The sequence below is a fragment of the Castor canadensis genome, chromosome 6 (assembly GCF_047511655.1).
Source record: "Castor canadensis chromosome 6, mCasCan1.hap1v2, whole genome shotgun sequence".
Lineage (NCBI taxonomy): Eukaryota > Metazoa > Chordata > Mammalia > Rodentia > Castoridae > Castor > Castor canadensis.
The window spans coordinates 98759565-98772993 of record NC_133391.1 but is presented as its reverse complement, the minus strand read 5'-3'; the positions used below and the strand labels follow the sequence as shown (position 1 = coordinate 98772993).

At 32.7% G+C, this 13429-nt stretch overlaps 1 protein-coding gene across 3 annotated transcripts in view; it reads left to right on the top strand.

The window, feature by feature from the left end:
* Slf1 (SMC5-SMC6 complex localization factor 1) overlaps window positions 1–13429 on the top strand; it is a 60136-nt gene that overhangs the window by 14173 nt on the left and 32534 nt on the right. For 2 of the 3 annotated variants that reach the window (XM_020184212.2, XM_074077082.1), the window contains 7 exons: window positions 3552–3714; window positions 6726–6869; window positions 8267–8413; window positions 9293–9436; window positions 10953–11075; window positions 12088–12141; window positions 13109–13267. In XM_020184212.2, the coding sequence (XP_020039801.1) occupies window positions 3552–3714; window positions 6726–6869; window positions 8267–8413; window positions 9293–9436; window positions 10953–11075; window positions 12088–12141; window positions 13109–13267 (934 nt within the window). The remainder of the gene's footprint in view (window positions 1–3551; window positions 3715–6725; window positions 6870–8266; window positions 8414–9292; window positions 9437–10952; window positions 11076–12087; window positions 12142–13108; window positions 13268–13429) is intronic. The other variant, XM_074077080.1, reaches the window with a different exon arrangement.

The window sequence follows — 13429 nt, the reverse complement described above, 5'->3', positions numbered from 1 at the left end:
TCTTAAAGGTTGAAGTGAACCTCCTATAGGCAGCAGGTAGTTGGATCATGTATTGTTTTTTAACTTATTTGGCTACATTATATCTTTTGATTGGGGAATTTAAGGTATTTACAAAATAATTCTTGGTAGGTAAGAATTTACTAATGCCTATGTAATGAAGCCTCCATATAAAAACCAAAAGGGCCAGTTTGGGAGAGCTTCTGGATAGCTGAACATGTAGAGGTTCCTAAAGGTGGTGTACTGGAACATGTATGAAAGCTCTGTATCCCTTCATACATGCCTTGCCCTGTGTAGCTCTTCTTTATCCTTTGAAATATCCTCATGGTAAACATCAGTAAATTCTTCATGAATTCTGTGAGTCATAATAATGAATTAATTGAACCCAAGGAGGTAGTTAAGGGAAGCCTAATTTATAGCCAGTCAGTCTTCTAGAAGTGTAGGTAAAACAACCTGGGGCTAGTGATTGGCATACAAAATTGGGAAGAGGGCAGTCTTGGGAACTGGATGCTCAACCTGTGAAATATGATGTTATCTCTAGATAAATAGTGTGAGAACTGAATTAGATTAGAGGATACTCTACTATTGTTTGCTGCTGCAGAACTACTTCCTTGCTTGCAGATGTGGAGAAGTCCCCACACATTTTGAGATTACAGAAGTCTTCTGTGTTGATTATTGTGGTATGAGAACAGAGTTTTTTTTTTTTACCCACAAAAAAGACCCTGCTTGTAGAATTTTGGGTTGACAGTTTTTTACTTTCGGTAATTTAAGATTCTGTTCCACTATCTTCCATCTTATATAGCTCTGATGAGAAGTAAACTCATTCTTTTCTTCTGTGTGATTTCTTTTTCCCTGATTTCCTTCAAGATTGTCTCCTGACCTTTGGTTTTTAATAGTTTGATTTGGGGGGGGGGTGTGTGTTGCTTTATTTTGTAGTTCTATGTATTTCTTGTACATGCAAATTTTTCTTTTTTTTTTGTCCTTAATTATGGAAAATAACCATTATTTTTATAAATTTCTTCTCTTGTGCTGTTCTTCCTGTTGAAGTACATTACATGTATTTTAAATTATTTGATTCTATTCCTACCGCAACTGCAATGCACTGTTTGAGGATTGTTTTGTTTTAATTTTTGTATTTTAGTTTGGATGATTTCTGTTCACCTGTCTTCAGGTTCAGTGATTTCCTGTCTCAGTTTTGTTCATTCTACTGATAAGCTTATCAAAAAACTTCTTCTGATACAATGCCCATTATTTTAACCATTTCCTTTAAACTCTGATGAATTCTTCATTCCTTAATGCATGCTGTCCACCTTGTCCATTAGGTCCTTTTAAGTTATGGTTATTTAATTTTATTTATTCATTATCTATCAGTCAGGGCCTTATGCTTATAAGGCAAGTGCTCTACCACTTAATCTATGCCCCTACCCTTAAGTTATGGTTTTATTAAAGTCACTTATGATAATTTCAGCATCTTGATCATATCTCAATCTGTACTATTGATTCCCTTATCACTTAAAATGGTTTGAGTTTTTTCCTGCTCAGTTGTGTATGTCTTGTACTTTTTACTGCATTTTGTTTTATACCAGATATGACATATAGAAGAATAATAGGAGAATTGGGTGAGCGATATTCATATCCAAAAATGGGCCTCTCTCTTCTGTAAGGCAGTTAGTATGGGTAGTTGAGCTAATCTTGTCAGTTGTTGAACTGGATTTGAGCTTTGCTCATGCTGCAGTTACCTTCAACCATCGCTTCACCTTACAGCAGTAGGCTCCAATTTCTTTGTGCTTACAGTGTGATGTGGTTGCTATAAGGTTTTTAACCAGCTTTACCCTTACCTTTCAGCAATCCCCACATTACTAGATCACAGGACTTTCTTTGTCTTCTTTCCCTGTCTTGTTAATCATTTGCAGGCCAAGGGTGTGGATGGGTGAATTCTCTGGTCTGCTTGACAGGCTTCATCTTAAGCATTTTCTGTGTTATTGGTCCCTGGGGTTGGGGGTTTCTAAGCATTGGTATTTCAGTCCCTCACTTCCCCCTTGGTAGTCGAATTCTGCCTTGTATCGTTGGGCAAGGGAGGGTTTCCGACCTTTCCCCCAATAATAGATCTCTGCTGTGTGTTGATGAGAAATCCTGGGCCTAAGTGGCATTTTTGCCTCTTCTTCAGGGCAGGTGATTTTTTTTAACTTCTCTTACTCATTTAGAAACGATCTTTTTCTAGGAAGGGCAGCAGGCAGTTTTCCTACCTACCCCTACAACCCCTCCAAGAAAAGCAGTGTATTTTTTCTCCCTGAATCTGAGGGCAGAAGACATTATCATTCTCCAAATATCTAAAGGCTTTTGCTTCATGTAAAAGAAGTAAGGGGAACTGCTTTTATGTCTATACTGAAGTGGCAACCTGTCTCCACTGGCCATCTGTGCTATCCAGGAGGGCTCTGTTTTCCCCTGACCCACCCCTAGTCTTTTTCATGAGCATTTAGTGGAAGCCTATGGCATAGAGCTTGCAAATGAGCATGTGCTTTTCTTGTGTCAGGGACTCCTAGTTTTCTAAAATGCCATACTTGTTATACTTTGCCCTTAAATCTCTTAAAATTTTACCTAATTCTCATGTGCATTTATGACAACCATTTCTTTCCTTTGTTCTGCCAAAAGTGAAATGGTTTGGGTGCCTAGTCTTTTTCATAAATGGGCTTATTGCTCTTTGATTGCTTATTACCTTGGTTCTCTGACTGACTAAAGGAAAGTAGTGATTTTGTAGACTATTTGGCTTTTTCTTATTGGTAGGTAGTACTAGTGTTACTGCTTTCTAAATCCTAAACAGAAGAACTTCATGAAACTTTCAGGACTTGTGTGTGTGTGTGTGTGTGTGTGTGTGTGTGTGTGTGTGTGTGTGTGTGTGTATTCTGAATCTAAATGTAAAACATTCTTTTTTTTAAATTTTTTAAATTATTGTGCTGGGGGCACATTAAGAAATTTATAAAAGCTCATACAATATATTATAGTTGAATTCACCCCCTCCATCGTTGTCCTCCTCCCCATTTCTGGAATAGTTTCAACAGGTTTCGTTTTTTCCATTTTCATACATGAGTACATAATATTTCCACAAGACTAAAATATTTTAGAAGTAAAACAAAAAAACTTTAAAAGTCTTGACACTTTTTTAGAGAGTTGGCAACTGATTTCATTTTTGTAGTCCAGAATGATTTCTTATGCTGCTGTCTAGGGTAGCTCTGCTTCCTAAATTGACTTTGTTCTTTTGGGTTACTACTGTGACAGTAGGGAAATACTTTAATATTCATGGTTTGTAAAAGCCTTTCCTATAACAATAAATGGACTGGTAAAGAAAGTAAGATTTCCTAAATATCTGTTTGGAGCAACTTAAGTTTTAAGAAATTACTACAATAATTATTATCCCTGGTCCTCAGTGGCCCAAAAGGACTTAGTTACTTTTAGAAAGTTCCACTACTATTCCTGGGAAGTAATTGATTTAGATAATTTGACTGAACATATGTAATTTTTCTAACACATTTTATACCATTTACATTTTTATATAGGGTTTTGGAGGCTGGAAAGGCAAATGTGATTTTACCAAAAAGTTCACCAAGTGAAATAACTCATGTGATTGCCAGTAACGCAAGAATCAATGCTGAGAAGGAAAAAGATAACATTAAAGCTCCGTTTTATCCAATTCAGTATCTTGGGGATTTTCTTTTAGAGGTAAGTAAAATAAATAGTAGACATTATTAAATGTTTATAAAGTACAAATGTAGTAAAATACAGTCATCCTTCTATATCTCCAAGGAATTAGTTCCAGGACACTCCTGGGATACCAGAGTCCACAGATGTGCAGATCTTAAGTACCTTATATGCAAAATGACCTAGTATTTGCATATAATCTACATACATCTTCCTGTGTACTTTAAAATCATCTCTAGATTACTTATAATGCCTAATAGAATGTAAATGCTATACAAATAGTGAATTATTCTTTATGGTATAATAACAAGAAAAAAAATCTTACACGTTCAGTAGAGATGCAGCCAGTACAGGCCTAACTACATTTTTCCAACTGGATTTGTAACCTGCAGATATTGAGGGCTAACTGTTTATGTTAAAATTGACTTCTAAACTTTAAAATATAGTAATTGGAAATAAAATGGTACATTTTAGGGCAGTTGCTCTCAGTTACTTACATATTCAAGAATACGTTCTCATAGAGATTCAAAAGAAGCTGAAATTTAAATTTGTCTTATTTTGAGTTCTACTTTTGTTTTTAGTGCTTTAGTGACATATACTACAAAACAACTTTAAGCATTTTAATGTGATAGTGTAATAAAATAGCAGTAGAGACTGGGAGCAGGAGGTTCGTACATGTAATCCTAGCTACTCAGGAGGCAGAGATCAGGAGGATTGCAGTTTGAAGGCAGCTAGTACAAATAGTTCATGAGACTGTATCTTGAAAAAAGTCATCACATAAAAGGGCTAGTGGAATGGCTCAAGTGTAGACCTTGAGTACAAACCCCAGTACTGCAAATAAAAAAATAAATAAGCAAGTGAGCAGTGAATTATACATTATCCTATGAGAATTTGGAGTTATTTTCCTGTCCTTTCCCCCTTCCTCCCTCTCCCCACTTGATGCAAATACCAATCCTCAAGTTTTTGAACAGGAATCATACCCTAGAGAAAACCCACTGGGGAGGTAAGCAAAGAAGAATTATTAGTCATTTAAGGTAGAAGAAAAACCTCAGTATATCCAAAAACAGCCTTGATCTAGGAAAAATCATCTCCTTTAGTGTTCCTCATCTCAATAGATATCATCACCCTTGCCCTAATTTATGCCAGAAACCTGGAGTCACTCTTGAAACCTTTTTTTCGCTAACTCCTCATATCTTGTCAGCTATAAATCAAATTGATTTTTTTCTCAAATATCTCTTGAATTAGACTGCTTCTTTCCTTCTGTACTAACATCAAACAGTTCATCATCTTTCCTCTGTGCTCCTGGAATAGATTTCTAATTCTACCTTTTTATTTTTATTAATTTCCTAATTTCTCTTACATTCATTCTCCTTTTGTAATATATCCTAGTTCATTCAAAAAGAGGAACTGTAATGTTCTTTATAAAGTAATTCCGATTTGTCATTTTCCTAGTTAAAACCCTTCAATGGCTTACCATTGCAATTAATTCTTTAATCTCTAACATAGTTTACAAGTTCTCACAGTATTCCTGTCACTCATACCTTGTCAACTGTATTGATTCCATGTTTTTTTATGTGTTTACTATGCTGTAACCAAACTGCCTTCTAGTTTCTTAAGCTATTTCCTATTTCACTGTCTTCATGGAAGATACTGTCTCTGCCTGAAAGTCTTCCCCAGTGTTCCTTCACTTCTTGTGCCTTCCTGCTTTCTGTTCATTGTTCAGGTTTCTGTTACAATGTTGTTTCAAGGAAGCCTACCCAACCCCTTTATTAGATTCTTTATTGGGTTAGATTCATATATTTTCTTTTTTTGCAGTACTGGGGTTTGAACCAGGGCCTACACCTGAGCTGCTTTACCAGCCCTTTTTTGTGAAGGATTTTTTCAAGATAGGGTCTTACCTGGGCTAGCTTTGAACTGCAGTCCTCCTGATCTCTGCCTCCTGAGTAACTAGGATTATAGGCATGAGCCACTGGCACCTGGCTCACCTATATGTTTTTATAGCATCATTTTATTTCATAGTGCTCACTACAAGTGCAAATAATTGTCTAATCATTTAATTAATTACTATTTCTTATCTAACCCAAAAAGTCCTTGGCATCAAGGATCGTATCTTTCTTTTCTATGATTATTTTCCATCTACTTCAATAGAGCCTGGAAAATGGGTTCAAATTTACTGTTTGTTAGATTACCAGAGAAATTATGAAAGCTTCATGAGGCTCTTAGGAATATGTATAACGTATTGTTCTATAATTACCTTTCCCTAGTGAGTAGCATCAATGTAGATCGGAAATTTGACCTTAGTTCAAGGAATAGATCTACTTGGACTATGGATAATATCATTGTCCTTGACAGTGATTGGTCTAGGAATGAGCATGTGAGTCAATGCAGATCAATGGGACATGAAGAGAGGTATGTAAGAGCTAGGATGATTTTTCCTCATTCTAAAAAGAGAGCCAGTAGTAAGCTTGTTCCTGCTAAATGTGAACACAGAAGAGTGGAACCTGAATTTTTACTAGTAGCTATTCTTTGACCATGAAGAGTAGTAAGTATTAGGATGAAGCCAGCTCTATAGCTAACAGAGTATAGAGAGAATTGTTGAGTGATGTTCTGGTAAGATAAGAACTGTAGTATACTTGCAAGTGAAAGGTCTTACCAGTAAAACCTGGGAAAAAAAATCTGAGAATGAATCTATCCATAATCTGTCAATGTTTAAATTTCACCTTATACTTTAATTTCAACAAGGACTAGACATTTTTTCTTGCTTATTGATAAAAAGATTGTTACTAGACTAGCAGCAAAGCATTAGCTTTCTTAAGACATAAGAAATTTCTTTTTTATTTAGAACCTTTGCTCTAATAATTGGTTCCTTGAAAACTTTTACCAGTGCTTAACCTTTGTTTTAGAAGAGTATGTTTTACATACTTGTTTAACTGAGTATGACGCAATTATAGATTAAGTTGAATATCATAAAATGCATATGATGTTGATATTACACTTAATTAATTGCCTAAAACATTTTTACTTACCTACAGAAAGAAATTCAGAATGACGAAGATTCCCAAACTAATTCTGTTTGGACTAAGCATAGCAATCAAGAAAAAAACAAAGATTTTGGGAGAGATATGGGATTTCTTGAAATAAAAGGTGCTTTACGAGAGACCATGTGTAGAACTCAGGTAAAATCTCATAGGCTAAAAAAATAACACATCTCTGGGTATTCGTATAAAATTATTTGATAGTCCACACTTGGTGGAGATAGCATAAATTTTAGAATCTGAAAGCTGGTTTTTAGAACCATTTTTAGTCTGTGACTTGCACATGTTAGAAAATTTCTGGTTTGAGACTTGTTGAAATAATTTATGTATACATATAGAAACACAGAATTCCTCACATGTATTATGTTCTCAGTGCATGGTAATTACTTAAACCTCCTTTGAATGTTTAATGTAACGTGTTTCTTATAAAGCATTTTCTTACCTATTAGTATTCTATGTATTCATCATTCATCATCTAAATTCAAGTATTTGACTGCATATGTAGAACAGAATTTTAGAAGTACAAGTGAAATTTTATTAACGTGGCAAACAAAACAAAAATAGGCAGAACATTGTAGCTGTGAAGTATAGTTTTTCAAATACCAGCAACAACCAAAAATGGCATTTTTAGTTCTACTGTAGAAGAGCTGATGTTTAATTATGTTCAGTTTCATATTATGTTTTAGGAAATAGTCTACTTGATTAATTTATTAAGCCATTATTAATTAGTAATTATTATTAGCTCACACCAAAATATTTTTACAAGAAGTTCAAAATAAGTTGTTTTCACTATATCTGGATTAAAAGAAAAAGAATTCTAGGGACAATTTGGAACTTTTTAATTGTATAGTATCTTAAGAAATTACATACAATAAGATTAAAACTTTCCAAGCTTAAAATACTTTTGCATTCTTTCTGGCTTTTCCAAAGTACAGCAAGTATTTATGTGACTTACAAGCCGACTTTCTGTGATCACATATGCATGTTTTAATAAGAGGCTTTTTGAATTGATGTTTTTATTGAAGCATGTATTGTAAGTCACAGTATAAAGTATTTTTCATAGAGAAAGGATTGTAAAATAATTTATTAAAATAAATTTTGACTAAATGTGGAAAAAGTAGAGATTTTGTAAAAGATATAGAAAGTTAAAATATATCTAGGAAGATGTATATAAAATTTAGATGGAATTTCTTGTTTCTAAAATAAATTTCTTAGTGTATAATAAGTAAACAAAATAGTTTGTAATTCTCCTTACTCTAAATTAAGCATAGATGTAAACTAAATTAAGTACATATATAGACTTACTATAAAACGTAGTGAACTAAAACATCTATGGGTGTTCTGCTTTATCTTAGTATAACGTGCTATAGTTCACTAGACTTTTTACTTTTTTATACTTAATCTTGTATATATGCTTCACAAAATGTACCTTTCTGAGGTTTTCTCAAACCATACTTTTCCTCAGTTTGTGACTTGCATTGGTTGTTTTGAGTCTGTATTTAATCCAGTCTCATTAAAGTAACTTTATAAATATGCAGAAAGAAATGCAAAATCATGAGGAAGATGTTTGTGGTAGTTCTGTTTTGAGTGAACATCACGAAAAAGTAAAATTCAGAGACTCCAGTAAAGATCTGAAATTTGTCAAAATGAGAAATACCTTCAGAAGACATACATACGGAAATCAGGTAAAACTTTACAAATTAATAATTATTTATATTCTAAAATTTTTTTCTAAATTTACCAAATACAATGTTTTATATGACATTTGCTTAGTTTTAAAAAGTATGTAAAAAGGAGTGCTGATGTACCCACCAGCTAGGTAAAGCAGCACCAGAGTTTTGAGCCTCTTTGTCATTTTCTAACTACATCTCCTCTTCTCTCTTTACTCAAAGTATCCTTTATTTTAGAATTTGTGTTAATTATTTTCTTGCTTTTCATTATAGTTTTACGAGCTGGTTAAACAATACATTGTTTAGTTTTGCCTGCTAGGAAATAATTATATGAAATATATTATAATGTACACATTATATTTTAATATAATTATATTATCTATATGATTATATAATAATTATATAATTATATATATTATGTATAATGTACACATTACATATATAATGTACACAATGAAATACATACTGTATTTCACATACATACTGTATTTGTGTCACAGTTATAGCTTTATTTGTTGGTTTATGTGACTGGTTATTGAATTATGAACAATCCTGTAAACAGTGTGAACATTCTTTAGTGTGACTCTTGGTATCTATGTTTAGGGATTTCTCTAGCTTAGGGTATAATATTCTTAGAAATGGAATGGAATTGTTTGGTCATAACACTTTCATTGTGGTGCATGTTTAACTTTGCTAGGTAATGCCCAACTGGCTTCCAAAATGTTGCTAATGTGTACCCATTCCAACAGTGGGTGAATTTTTCCTATTGTATAGAACTCTATTTTTCAACATTGTGTATTTGTGTTATAAGTCACTCTTCTTGAGTTTATTTGGATTTTGTAGAATATGTAATTCATATTGTGATTTGTTTAATTGTGGTCAAAATACATGTAGAAAGAAACTAAGAAAAAAGATGAAGATATTCAAAGGAGCTATACTTTGAGGAGAAAACGCAAAAAAGAAAGTGATTGCAGGAATGACATTGAACATGACACAATTAAAAGTACCTTAAGAAACCACATATATTATAGAGATCAGGTAAAACTTTTTATACTAAGTATAGATTTAATTTTTTCTGGTTCTTCCTAATCTTATTAGAGATTATGAAGTTAACCCTATTAGGGTTAACTTATTTTTATGATTACTTGATGTGTTAAATATAACCTGTATATCTTATTTTAAAAATCTTGAGTTGATCAGATATAATGTTCATAGTTAACGTTTTAATTAATTTTGGTCCACAGTGAAAGTATTTTTTTACATGAATACACAAAGAAATTTGAGTTAATGATCAAGATGTTCAAGTTAATTTTGTTTCACATAAATGTAACAACAACAAAAAACCCAGAAAAATGTATTAGAAAAGAGGCTAACTTTCTTTCTTTTTGCCAGTGTGGCAGGGGAGGGGGTGGGGGGTGGGAGTGAAGGTTGCAAAGCAGGTGCTCTACTACTTGAGACACAACTCCAGTCCATTTTGCTCAGGTTATTTTGGAGATGGGGGTCTCACAAATTATTTGCCTGGGCTGGTCTTGAACCTCAGTCCTCCCAATCACAGCCTCCCAAGTAACTAGGATTAAAGACATGAGTCACCTGTACCTGTTGAGACTGAATTTCTTAAAATGAAAAAAGCCTTAAAACAAAATCTGTATGAGTTTGGACGATACATTCTGATATAAATTTTATCTTTAATCATGCTCTTCTCTAGTATACAGACCATTTCTAATAAAATACCTTATCTTTTAAATGGGATTCTTCTTGGATAGGTTATTCCTAAAATATAAGTTAATTTTATATTCTAACCACAGTATGTTTATACAGGTTGAATGTTCCTACCAGAAATCCAAAACCACAGATTCAAAGTCTGACTTAGTAGTGTGACATGATGCTTAACACTTCTGACATAAAGCAGAAAATTCTACACACCTGACTTCATGTTATAGATTGCAATCAAAACACAGGCCAGGTGCATTAAAAATGTTATATGAAATTACCTTCAGGTTATATATATAAGAAGTATATAAAACATAATTTTGTGTTTAGACTTGGGTCTCATCCTTACGGATGTCTCATTGTATATAAGCAAATATTCCAAAATCTGAAAAAAATTCAAAATCTGAAATACTTCCAGTCTTTTGAGATAGGGAAAATTCAACCTGTACACATATATTCAGAAGGACTTTCAGAAAATGATTAAGATAAATAGATAATTTTGTTTAATGTGAACATGCCAACAAAGAAAGCAATTCCAGGAAAGATTTAGAACAGATTAAAATGAAAAGTACTTTTAAGGGGCTTGAGGATGTAGCTCAGTTTCCATGCTTGCTTAGCTCTGGGTTTGATGCCTAGTACCAATACACCATGCACACAGAGTGCTGTGAGAAATAGTTCATGTAAATATCAGATGAAATTCAAGAACTGAAGTGTTTGCTTTTTAAACTTTTTCTTTCATTGTATAATCCTGATAAATAATTGTGAGCACCTTTGCTGCAGCTGTGTTGTCACCTTTTGACACTATCTTTAGTGCATTGTCTAAAGTTGTTTTACATGTATACAGAAAGAAATGAAGCATTCTGTTTTTGCTGATTATTCCAAAGAATCAAAAACCAAGGATATCAGGACAGATGTGGATATCACTGAAATAAAAAATGCCTTAAGGAAGCACATATATAGAGCTCAGGTAAAATTTTGTGTGCTTTCATTTTATCTCTAGTGTAACCAAAATATATCTCTATGTAATAGTAAGTCTATATAAATGTATCTGACTCATTAGTATGTTTAATATGTCAAAATAAATTTCTTAGTTCATCTGTTATGAACAGTAATGTGTTTGGACATTTAATAAATATGTTAAATTCTCTTGTTTATATTTCAGTAATGTCACAGATTAATTGTGTTTAGAAAACGTAACTTTTTGCTGGATACTCAGTTGCTTGATTGCCCTGCAACATTTGATCTCTGGCAAGTTTAAGAAAAACTATGGTTTTGTTGATTATTTTTCTTACTGCTGAGGTGGGACTGCTTTTTGCAACTTCATACATTCAAAGTAGAAGCCAGAAATTTATTATTCTTTTACTCTGAATTTCATCTTAGTAGCAAGGTGGAGCACATTTTATAGCTTCTTCTTGCCACTTGCATATTTCTTTCTCAGTCAGTTGCCTATTCATAACCTTTTCCCATTTTTATACTGGGAAGCTTGTTTTATATCTTTGTTTCTAGAATTTTCTAAAATCAGGATGCTATCTCCTTATATTTATTGCAGATATTCTTCCAGGGCAATCTTTTTAAATTTATAATTATTGGTATTGTAAAACAATACATGATTATATAGAAAACATGGCTGACTCCCCCTCACACCTACAAACCCTTATGTAAGATGTTCTCCCCATTTATATTTTTAATTATTAAAACTCTAAGGACAATAGACATAATCAGACCTTCAAAGTGAAAGTGACCTTAAAATATTTTAATTTAGGAGAGGAAACAGAGAAATGCTCTTACTCAAGTGTGCTATTGTTGTAAAATGATGAAAGTTATGAATTTGAACAAACATGAATGTCAGATTTAATTATAGCTATTAATGTATTCCTTAATTTGTTTTGTATGTTTGGCCAGGGTTTTGTGTTTTTAAGCTGAAATGTAGTTTTCAACCTAAAATGTTAACTTTTAATTGTATGGTTGCTGTTTTGTAGGCTATCAGATACAACTGCATTAGAATAGATAAACAACCAGTATACAATGTAGAGGTAAGGGTCTTGGGGTAAGGTGGTAATGGAGGCAAAGCAGAAGCTTTGTCTTTTATTATTTTTAATTATTTTGATTTAAAGGAATGTGTTACTTGTATGATAAAGTTTCTTAACAAATTTGAAATGTAGTTTCTCTAATGAGAAATGAAAAAGAAAAATATAGCTCTGTCAGAGCTCCAAAAATTTTTTCCACAAAGTTATAAACAGTGATGAGAAACATTAAGTATTTACCTGGTGCTCAAGTGAAATATTATCTTTATTTTCACATTTTATAACTTTAATAATTACTGCTTTCAGATTAAATTCTTGATAAAATCTTTCCAAAGTGTATTGTTTTCTATATATCATTACTCATTCTTTTAAAAGTGGTTGTTTTATTCCATGTAATTTTTCAAAATATTTATGACTCTCAGCTAATTCAAAGTAGTTGTTTCATTGTTTAAAAGTATTTTGACCCAGGGGAAATGTATGTTTTGAAACATAGAGTTGCATTAGTGCACATCCTTAGAGTGATTTTATGATTCTCTACTTGTTGCTTTTTACAAATACTGTCTTGATGATATCTTAATATATTTAGGATATCTTTCTTAATGGACATAGTTTGTTTTCAAGTTTAAAATAAAACCGAAAATAAATTTGCACCTAAAGAACTATGTTGCTCAAGTTCTAAGTTCTCTTTTTCATTCAAACTTTGCAAATTCCATTAAAGATTTTCTTTTGGAGAAGTAGTCCCCTTTTTAAGGCAGCATAAATGAATAGGACAGTTAATAATTTACATTTTCTCATTGCCTTCTAGTTATAAAACATAGTTACACAAATCCTTTTTGAACCATGTAACAACTCTGTCATGTAGTGAAGGCTGGAATTATCTTCATTTTATACATGAGAAAATTAAAGCTCCTTACTAATTTGAGACTTGATCCTAGAGTTTCACCTTTCTTTGACTCATAGAGTCTTTTTTTTTTAGATTAAAAATGCTGAATTTCCCAGAGGTGTGTCAAATTTAATTGAAAGCCTCATAGAAGGACAGTTTTTTAAAGAAGCCATTGAGGAACTTTCTTCTTTGCAAGCACATTATATCCCTCCTGTATGCCTTCTTCATGCTCTTCTAGAGAACGTTTTGCAGGTAAGAGCAGTCCTGTGGGCCCATAGCTTTCTTCAGAGAACACTAAAATGTGAACATTTTCTCATTTTTTTTCCCTTCTCATTTCACTAGGAAATGCAGTACCACTTTTCCTATTTTTTAACTATATCTAGGCACTACTTTGAATAGTTTAGCTTATTATTT